The 11289-nt window shown below is 36.6% G+C and overlaps 1 protein-coding gene across 1 annotated transcript in view; it reads right to left on the reverse strand.

The window, feature by feature from the left end:
* armc8 (armadillo repeat containing 8) overlaps nt 1-11289 on the reverse strand; it is a 24725-nt gene that overhangs the window by 8902 nt on the left and 4534 nt on the right. The window contains exons 3-18 of the mRNA XM_016545366.1: nt 7296-7367; nt 6494-6636; nt 6231-6328; nt 6057-6149; nt 5702-5782; nt 5529-5604; nt 4145-4235; nt 3996-4056; nt 3686-3886; nt 3413-3508; nt 3169-3251; nt 2498-2579; nt 2331-2417; nt 1834-1926; nt 1598-1747; nt 538-633 (exon numbers count right to left, since the gene is read on the reverse strand). Of these exons, the coding sequence (XP_016400852.1) occupies nt 538-633; nt 1598-1747; nt 1834-1926; nt 2331-2417; nt 2498-2579; nt 3169-3251; nt 3413-3508; nt 3686-3886; nt 3996-4056; nt 4145-4235; nt 5529-5604; nt 5702-5782; nt 6057-6149; nt 6231-6328; nt 6494-6636; nt 7296-7367 (1603 nt within the window). The remainder of the gene's footprint in view (nt 1-537; nt 634-1597; nt 1748-1833; nt 1927-2330; nt 2418-2497; nt 2580-3168; nt 3252-3412; nt 3509-3685; nt 3887-3995; nt 4057-4144; nt 4236-5528; nt 5605-5701; nt 5783-6056; nt 6150-6230; nt 6329-6493; nt 6637-7295; nt 7368-11289) is intronic.

The following is an 11289-nucleotide window of genomic DNA, read 5'->3' on the forward strand; positions in this document are numbered from 1 at the left end:
CACCCCTAATATATATATATATATATATATATATTTTTTTTTTAACTGGGAAATACAGAAAACAATTAAAGATCCATTTCAGAGCACGATATTACTGGTTTTACTGTAAGCCTTGATGAGAATAAGAGACTTCTTTCAAAAAAATTAAAACAAATGATATATGCCACAAAAATGCCAGTTTAATGCACCACAATGTATCACACTCAAAACCTGATAACTGATTCCTGTGCACATTCAGAAAGAAAAAAGAAGAAAAAAAAATATGATGATAACAAGACAAAAGAGCTAAAGACTTTTTCTATGGGACTTAAGATATGAACAGTTTTACATTTAAAAAAAAAGATTTTAAGAATTTAATACTTTTCAAGGACTTCTACATACACCCTGAATGGACACAAAGATTAACTTGTATTAAACTGGGAACATTATTTTAACAAAGCGCCTGTGGAATATAATAGTTGCTTGAGAAATCTTACTAGTCTGATTCTGTAGGACCCAGTAAGCACAATGTCATCTTAGGGTGTTTGAGCAGCTCACCTGCTCTTTGACCTCTATGCTGTGTTCTCCCTCCAGGATAAGCGTGACCGCTTGCATTATCTGCTTCCCATGTGAGCTCATGATCTGGTCTATATGCTACCAAAGACAGGGAAAGACAATTAGTGTGTGCTAGACAGTGGAAAGGAAATGTATCAGACCAAGCATATACAGGTGCATCTAAAAAAATTGGAATACCGTGAAAAAGTTTGTTTTTTTGTAACTTATTTCAATAAGTGAAACTTTCATGTATTCTAGATTTATTACATGTAAAGTAAAACATCTCAAAAGTTGTTTTGTTTTAATTTTGATGATTAGAGCTTACAGTTCATGAAAGTCAAAAATCCAGTATCTCAAAATATTAGAATATTTCCTAAGATCAATCAAAAAAAGGATTTGCAAAACAGAAAAGTTAAAGTTCTTTAAAGTATGTTCATTTATGCACTCAATACTTGGTCGGGGCTCCTTTAGCACAAATGACAGCATCAGTGAGGAGTGGCATGGAAGCAATCAGCCTGTGGCACTGCTGAGGCACTATTGAGCCTTCAGTTTGGATTGTCTGTTTCTCCTCTTTCTCTTGAAAACTGTTGTTTGTGCACCTTTTCCTACCCAATTTCTTCCTTCCAGTCAACTTTGAATTTAATATGCTTTGATACAGCACTTTGTGAACAGCCACCCCTTTCAGTAATGACCTTCTGTGACTAACTCTCTTTGTGGAGAGGGTCAATGATTGTCTTCTGGACGATTGCCAAGTCAGCAGTCTTCCCCATTATTGTGGTTTCATGAACAAGAGATACCCAGAATTTATACAGTAGGGATGGTCATTTAATGAAACTCAAATGTAAATATTCTATTTATTTTGAGATACTGGATTTTTGACTTTCATTAGCTGTAAGCTCTAATCATCAAAATTAAAACAATTTTTTTAAAAATGTTTTACTTTACATGTAATGAATCTAGAATATATGAAAGTTTCACTTTTTGAAATGTTACAAAAAAAAACTTTTTCACAATATTATAATTTTTTGAGATGCACCTGTATATACTTGCATATATAACTTACCGGCCGGGTGGAGAGCAGGTTTCGAAGCAGCCCCAGTGTTTTCATTAACACATTGGTGTCAGGATCAGACAGGAGTCTAAAGAGCTGTTCTGTGCCCAGAGCTCGAACTATCTCCACCTTCACCTTCTGATCTGCCTGGAAGGCCATGTTCTGCACAAAAACACATTATGGCTTCTGATGGCATAGTGTGTTTTCATACTGAAGCTTTGGTGTGGACCGAAGTCAGTTGGTCTTACCATGAGAGCCCAGATGCCATTGACTCTTAGAGCTGGGCTGTCACTTTGTGTGAGGCTGCATAGTAACTCGATGACCCCAGAATCTAAGATAGGCTGTGAACAAACACATACACAATCACTTAAGACCAGCGTCATTGAGAATAATCCTCTCATCTTTGTTTAAAAGAAAAAATTAAAATTGTATTAACTACGTTATTCTTTTTTTAATAATATTCCTTTATGCACAAAGAAAACATGAGTGGTCAGTGATTATTAAAATATTTAATTTTATTAAATTATAAAAATACTATACTGTAAAAAAAACTGAGCATTTAATAATAAAGTTTAAGACAAACTTTGATGTTGGCTTGAGAACGCCTGACCAGAAAGTCTGAAGTAGTTTGAAGTTTGAAGGTTTTCAGTTTGAAGTAGTTCAATAATTATATTACATTTACTGTAAGAAATTTAAAATTCTGGCTGTATAATACTAATAAACCAACAAAGTGTGTGTACTTTACCTCTTTGCTGGGTGAAAACTCCAGCAGTAGGTTGCATAGTGTTGAAGAGGCCATGACCAGGACCTCATCTGGTGCGTTCTGTAATAACTACCCACAAAAACAAATGTGCATTCAGTTAGGGTTTGACTAGCCTCCAGGTTTCACTCAACATCATCCGAATATCATACCTTCATTAGTGGCTTCCATACTGCATGATCATGGAAACTTGTCCTTAACTGTTGTACAGACCGTGATAAACTGTGAAGACATCTAGAGAAAATTTGAAAGAAATAAATGGAAATAAAAGAGCAAACCAAAACCTCTTTACTTTGTTTTATTTTGAATTCTTTCAATATCCAATTGTCGTACCTCTTCAACAAATACATTTAACATTTACACTACTATTCTAAAGTTTAGGGTTGGTAAGATTTAAAAAAATGTTTTGAAAGAAGTCTCATGCTCACCAAGGGTACATTTATTTAATCAAAAAAACAGTAATATTGTGTATTATTACAATTTGAAAATTTCTTATTATTCTCAGATATTTCTCAGATGTTTCTTATTATTATCAGATATTGAAAACAATTGTACTGCTTAATATTTTTGTGGAATCCATGACACTTTTTTTTCAGGATTCTTTGATGAATAGAAAGCTCAAAAGAACAACATTTGTTTGAAACCGAAATCTTTTTTATTGTCACTTTTGATCAACTGAAAGCGTCGCTGCTGAATAAACATATTGATCTAAAAAAAATTTAAAAAATCTTACAGACCCCAAATTTTTTAATGGTAGTGTACAATGGCAGTTTTCATTCTCCTAATTTTTTTGACAGACAATTAAGAGAAATGTGTGTCATACCTGACTGCTGCTAACCGTACTTTGATACTAGATTCTGATAGGCCACTAACAATCCTGTCCATCATATTTTCCGTCTCTGTAATCTGTAGTAGGGAAATTAATGTTAACATCCTTAGCACAATCACCACATCTACCTAATAACCTGTTTTAATTGTCAGGGTATCGAAGTAGTCAAGTCACACTGTTGATTTTTTGAAAAACAGAGCACTAACATAACATAACATAACATAACATAACATAACACCTTTTTCCTGATATCCTCGTCATTGGAGCCCAGTGAGGCATAGAGTTTAAAGGCTGCCTGTCGCAGCTCATGTGCATGTTTCAAGTCATGATCCAACTATAGGAAGACAAACGATCACTTAAAATGATTTCATTTCATTGGAAAAGAAAAAGTTACCTGGTTACACCCACTCTTGAAATCTACATACTAGGCTTTATACAAAAACAACAGAAGTCTCTGGTATGTCTTAATTTAGAAAGCTAATGAAATGTGTGTATGTGTATGTGAAGTTACCCTCTTAATATCAGTGATGGCGCTGACGGAGCTTGGGTATTTAAAGTAGTCAGCCAACATGGACACGAGGTGGTCAGTGACGCTTGCAATCCGCTGCAGTTCTACGTCTGGCTCCATCAGGTAGGCTAGCGTCTCAGCCCCCTCCACCCTCTCCTCCAGTAACCGCTCTTTACTGCACATCCGCACCAGGCACGGCAAAGTCTGTCCACACACACACACACACACAGAACTAGTTCATATGCACTTTAAATGGCACTTTTGCATTCATCACATTCATTCATTACACAAATGTGAATTTTTTTGGAGGTACCTTTAGTACAATACAGTTGTCGTCTGTCCTGATGGCTCCTGCTCGACACATGTATGTTAAGCTGAGAGAAAAAAGTGTGCAAGTTTGTAAAAGCTGAAGGGATTGCACATGTATTTTTATAAATAACCTGCAGGATGAGATTTACTCACCATTTGGCGGCTGTAAGCTGCATTTCAATGGGTTTGTCCCTTTGCATCATTCTAACAAAAACCTGAGAGAGCTGCTCACCATCTACAAGCACTGAAAAACATACACATATACACAAAATATGATTTTCAGCAGGCTGAAGTATTATTTTATTAACATACAGAAAACCCAAATAAAGGTTTTAAGCTTTGAACCAAACCAAACATCTCTTACATAACCACATCTGATTCAAAGAATAAAATGAGCATTTTAATAAGCAATGAGCAAAATAATTTTGAATCTGTTTTTTTGATGTAATTTGATAGGAGAAACACTGCTGATGATTTTTAGGCTCTAACACTACACCATAAACTAGGTATTATACACTACTGCTCAAATGTTTGGGGTCGGTAACATTATTTAAATGGTTTTGAAGTCTCTTATGTTCACAGGCTGCATTTATTTGATCAAAAATACAGTGATATTGTGAAATAAGTTTACAATTTAAAAATGTTTTCTATTTTAATATATTTCAAAATGTAATTTATTCCTGTGATGGCAAAACTGAATTTTCAACAGCCATTTCTCAAGTCTTCAGGGTCACATGATCCTTCAAAAATCATTCTAATATGCTGATTTGATACATTTATTTAAAACATTGAAACATTTATTTATTTATTATAAATATTATAAATATTAAACCATTGTGCTGCTCAATATTTTTGTGGAAATTCTAATTTTTTTTTTTAAGATTCTTTGATAAAGTTCAAAACAATAATTTATTTCAAACTGAAATCTTTTGTAACAATGTAATGTCTTTACTGCCACTTTGATCAATTCAATGTATATGTGTTGAATAATAAAAAAAAAATCTTACTGACCCCAAACTTTTTAACACTAGTGTACAGGTGCATCTCAATAAATTAGAATGTCGTGGAAAAGTTCATTTATTTCAGTAATTCAACTCAAATTGTGAAACTCGAGTATTAAACAAATTCAGTGACAGTACCATGGTGGCTTTCCAATAGATAACGTAAACCAGTTAGACTAGCAAAAGCTTACCACAACTTCTCCATGGTAACAGTGATACAGTTCTTCACCAAAATCAGCAATTACATTTCTAACATACTGCATTGTGGCTTAAGTTCAACAGAAGCATTTATCTTCACTTAACAACCTTAAACTGTCTCTATGGAGCTTCTGAATGGTATTTTTTACTTCCAAAAACCTACTGTTCTGCACTATTCTTTTATTTCACTGAACAGTGATTCAGATATTACCAAAGATAATGAAAAACTGCAACACAAAAGAGAAGTCACCGAGATTCTCTGATGAACGTAAGCCAGGAGGACAAAATTAGTGGTGATCAAATGATGGTAGATAGAGGATGATAGAGGTCGTACTCACCATTCACCAGTGTCATGGAGACCTGAGTGTTCTCATAGGCCAAAACTGAGAAACACTTTAACGCCTGCATCCGTACCTACAGAGAGGGTTCACAAAACATTATTACTCCGAACACACGACATGCATTAAAAATACAATTACAAAAGCAAAAGCAATTCATTTCCTTTTTGTACCTTATCGGAGGGAGAGATGAGCAGAGGAGCGATGTTCTGGATGGCACCGTGGTTGAACAACACCGTCTGATGTTCTGGAGTCTGGACACACAAATTATTCAATGCATTTTTCAATAGAGCCAATTATTTCAATAGAAAAGAAAAGATTACTTTGCCAAGAAGCCTAAACTGTAATACTGCAACCATTTTATGGTTTGGCGCGCGGCCACAGGTGCATGTTGTCTAATCCTTAATAAGGCTTGAAATAAAGCTTGTATGTGGCTAATCTAATCAGAATTTAGAGCTGGAACCATTCCCTTTATAATTCTGAATAAATGCATATGTGATGCGTAATGCACAGAGTTGTGTGTGCTACCTTGCAGCAGTGGGCGAAGATTTGCGTGATGTATTCCTGCGTGTGCCGTGACCGACTCAGCAGGGACATGAGATGGGGGATCACGGTGGGGTCCTGATGCAAATTAAAACATGTTGATCACACTTCCGTTTATGCATGTACATATGTCATTTCAGAATGTGCATGTTGTCTCACTGTGTAGAGCAGCTGCACTGGTGTGACTGGACTGATGAAGACGGTTCTTAAACAGCGCAGACATGCCTCAATGAAGATCAGATCAGAACACAAAAGACCTGCAAAAACACAGCTCAAAAGTTTGGCATCATGAAGATTTTTTTTTTTTTTTTTTAGAAAGAAGTCTCTTATGCTCATCAAGGCGGCATTTGATTATTTTATTTGATCAAAAATACAGTTAAAACAGTAATATGAAAGATAGACTGAATAGTCAGAGCAAGAACCTTGAAGCAGGGCTGGGATGATGTGACAGTCCACCAGGGACTTGATGTTGTTCTCTGTGCCCATTGCCAGACTGCCCAACACGACCGCACATTCAGTCCTCAGCTCCAGACTAGAGGAGCTCTGCTGGAGAAGATACAGGAGTCTACACACACAAACAGGTTTGTTTTTGTGAAAAGTGGGGACATCCCATAGGCGTAATGGTTTTTATACTGTACAAACTGTATGTGCTATTGCCCTACACCAACCCTACACCTAAACCTACCCCTTACAGGGAACTTTGTGCTATTTCAGATTTTCAATACATTACATTCTGTGTGATTTATACGCGTTTTGAAAAGTGGGGACATGGGGTAATGTCCTGAAAAGTCACCTTCTCCTTGTAATACCCATGTCATACCCTTGTCATTATACAAATTTATGTCCTCATTTGTCACAAAAACGCGCACACGCACGCACGCACGCACACACGCGCACACACGCACACACACACACACACACAAGTATATCCTCATCAGCAGTGAATAGCATGTAAAACTGAGAACAGAGAAAACTGTTTTTGCCGTCTTTAAGGTAAGAGAGTGTCTTAATTAAATAAACCTTGTTTATTTACAGGTTTAAATATGATTTTGAATCCCAGATTTTGAATATAATCTCAGACTTTTGGACTTCACTGTAATTTTGCAGCTATATTCTAGCTCAGCCCAGACAACTGGATAAATTAGCTGATTTTCAACCTTACTGGCTGTGTCAAAACTCATTGCAGTACTATTGGTGAAAGAAGGGTGAAGTGGGTGGACATACCTTGGCACGGCTCCCAGCACAATCAGGTTGGCCTTCTGTTTGTTGTTTCCGATGACAGCATTCTTCATGTCACTGTCAATAAAGGTGCAATCACTTATAACTCATGGTGCAAAACATACCTTTTCTATGGCATAGAAACTGATCAACAGAAGAACAGAATAAATAATTTTGAGGGTGCTATTGGTCAGATAAACAACAAGCTGGGTTAAAAAAGCTGTACTGTGGTTGCTGACTTCAAAATTTTAGTTTAAGTTTAGGGATGTCAAATCACTCAACTCACGATACGATACAATTTTCTCACAATTTTTTTTTGACCAAATGAGATTTAAGACATGAAATGGTGGACTTTTATTATTGATTGGACAAAATGCTGCACATTTCTTTGTGAACAAAACAAATTCAAATAACACATTTTAAAACAAACCCCAAATCAAATAACACAAACGGTGCAATCACTTATAACTCATGGTGCAAAACATACCTTTTCTATGGCATAGAAACTGATCAACAGAAGAACAGAATAAATAATTTTGAGGGTGCTATTGGTCAGATAAACAACAAGCTGGGTTAAAAAAGCTGTACTGTGGTTGCTGACTTCAAAATTTTTGTTTAAGTTTAGGGATGTAACAAATCACTCAACTCACGATACGATACAATTTTCTCACAATTTTTTTTTGACCAAATGAGATTTAAGACATGAAATGGTGGACTTTTATTATTGATTGGACAAAATGCTGCACATTTCTTTGTGAACAAAACAAATTCAAATAACACATTTTAAAACAAACCCCAAATCAAATAACACAAACTAAAGAAATCAGAGATTAGAGGCAACTACTGCATTTTAATCACAAAGATGCTGCATACATACATGCAGCATGATCAGTTTTTAAACTAAATTGGACTGCATCATTTGAAATTTGTAGCAAAAACAGGATGGTCTGACTTTAGTTTTGTAAAACTATACTATAAAATATATCTGCATGAAACAAAAACAGCAGACAGGCTGAATTAGATGCAAATTCACTCTCTGAAAGTAGGTGGCGCTTATGGAACAGCAGCGGTACAGCATTTCCATGGTTGCCGCTGTAAACAAAGCAGAGCTGTTCAAAAGTTTGGGGTATTTTTTTATTTATTTATTTATTTTTTTTAAGAAGTTAATACTTTTATTATGCAGGGACACATTAAACTAATCAACGTGACAGTAAAGACTTTTACCTAATTACAAAAGACTGAAAATTCAGCTTTACCATTACAGGAATAAATAAAAAGATTTATTTTAAATTGTAATAATACTTAACAGTATTTCAGTTTTTACTGTATTTTGATCAAATAAATGCAGCCATGGTGAGCATTAGAAATTTCTTTCAAAAACATTTTAACAAGTTAAAAACATTAAAAACATTTTAAAAATCATATTTTTCATATGCCCATTATTTTTCACAAGGTTTAAAGAGTCCTTCAGTATGAGACAAACATTTTAGAATAAAAATATTACATTTAGTATTTCAATTAATATGGAAACTGCATGTACAATAATTAAACCAAAATTAATTACGTTGTTTAAAGGGTTAGTTCACCCAAAAATGAAAATTTGCCTGTGTTTTACTCACCCTCAAAGCATCCTAGGTGTATGTGACTTTCTTCTTTCAGACGAAACCAATCAGAGTTATGTTAAAAATTGTCCTGGCCCCTCCAAGCCTTACAATAGGGCCTTTCGCACCGCTTTAGTTCCAGAACTAAATGTACAGTACTAAAGTACAGGGACGATTTTGCGCGAACTATTTCCCAGTACTATTTAAAGGGTTGCATTCGCACCGACAGTGTGTACTAAGAAGTGACGTAAGCCGGTCGACAGCGACGTCATTTGTGCGCGGCGTTCAACAATGGAAACAAAGAAGAACAACATTAACAACAGGAAGATGGAGGACGCTGTGATCGGAGCTGTGTTTTTGTTGTGTCTCGCGGGTTTCACAATAATGGACATGGAATGTCGACGTATATGTAAAGCGATTGAAAGAACAGAAAAAAGGACTAAGAATATCCAACGACAACTGGCAGTGCTACATTTGCTACAAGTGCCTGCACTTCAGCGTCCGTCCATCTATCGCTGTTCTCCATACCTGCGAAATAAGTTGACACAATGTTTACAGTATGTTTACACAGCGTTTTAAATCATGGCGGGTGAGGACGTTTTCATACGCGTTTGGCCAATCAATGTCTACTTACGTCACGATTAGTACCAGTTGTGCTGGTTAGACCCTGCTCCGGAGTAGGAGCTAATTTGGTTCTCGAAAAAGGCAGTCCGGTACTAAAATCGCACCCAGTTCCGGCGGTGCGAAAACGCCAAAAAGTGGGTAGTTCCACAAATAGTTCTGGTACTATGAAAAGATTCCCGCGGCGCGAAAGGCCCTAATGAGGGTAAGCGGGTGTTGGTTGTCAACAGTTCAGAAAACGTGACAAAGTGCGTGCATCCGTAATAAAACGTGCCTCACACGGCTCCGGGGGGTGAATAAAGGCCTCCTGTAGCGAATCCATGCATTTTGTAAGATAAATATCCGTATTTCAAATGTAATAAACACTTTTTTCTCACTTCCGCTGACTATCGTACGCGGAAGCCGTCCAGGCGGATGACGTAAAACGTTGGCATTGCGTGATTAGTGACGAACGCGGAGACAAAACAAAACAAAACGCCGGTCACGAATTAGAAGCACAAAACGAGGATTTGTAAAGAAAAATGTCTGAGGATTTCGATATAAGCTAAGAGGAGACTGATTTTCCTTTGCTAAAGTAAGGAAACTTTGTTTCCTTTGCTCCTGCATTTCTCAGAGGCGCGCACAACGCCTACGTACTACGTCATCCACCTGAACGTCTTCCACGTAACACAGTCAGAAGTGAGAAAAAAGTGTTTATTACGTTTGAAATATGGATATTTATCTTACAAAAATGCATGGATTCACTACAGGATGCCTCTATTCACCCCCCGGTGCCGTGTGAGGGACCTTTTTTTACAGATGCGTGCACTTTAGTTCACGTCTTCTGAACTGTTGACAACCAACACCCGCTTACTCCCATTGAAAGGCTTAGAATAGCCAGGACAGTTTTTAATATAACTCCGATTGGTTTCGTCTGAAAGAAGAAAGTCACATACACCTAGGATGCTTTGATGGTGAGTAAAACACAGACTAATTTTCATTTTTGGGTGAACTAACCCTTTAAAACAGCTTAGCAGAGAACACTGCTGTCTTTGTTGAACATGTCAAACGTAACTGGTTAGCAGAGTGGCTGATAATGAGAGTAAATAGTAACACCCTCCTAGTAGACTCTCATCTCATGACTCATTACCTGAATGCACATACAGCACACAAAGGTAATGTAACGAGATTCTCCTCTGAACAAAATGGACATGCCATTGAATATTATATTTCTTTTTCTCTTCCAGAAGGCTTTTTAGCACTAAAATGACAGAGGCATGTGCAATCATAATTGATGCTTTATCGATGCTATTCTTCATCAACAGTACCCAAAATATTTACAAATGTTCCATAATCACAATGAACTCATGCAACATTCAAGTCAAAAAGGAATGAAGAGTGGAGTGTACATAGACGGCAGAACAAAGTCATAATAGATACACAGAGCATTAATTACAAACCTAATGTGCACCATTTGCTCTTTTATTTTGTTCCATTTTCACTAAAGTGCTTTCTGCCTTTGTCAGGAAATGAAAAAAGGAGAAAGAAATATGAAATTACCCAGTGTTGCTATTGTTAACAGAAAAGGAAACTAAGGCCCAATCCCAATTCTACCCCTTAGCCCTTCCCCTTTGTCTCGATTCTCTTTTGGTTGGAGGGGTAGGGGTAGGGGAAGGGCCAGATAGCCCTTCAAACGAAGATTTTTCAGGACCACACTTCAAATGAAGGGGTATGAATTATCTCAGCGTAAACCGGCTTTAGCAGCAACATGGCTGCCCGAGCGAACAAAAAGACACATA

This window comes from Sinocyclocheilus rhinocerous, unplaced genomic scaffold, assembly GCF_001515625.1.
Source record: "Sinocyclocheilus rhinocerous isolate Xijiao unplaced genomic scaffold, SAMN03320098_v1.1 scaffold1842, whole genome shotgun sequence".
Classification (NCBI taxonomy): Eukaryota; Metazoa; Chordata; class Actinopteri; order Cypriniformes; family Cyprinidae; genus Sinocyclocheilus; species Sinocyclocheilus rhinocerous.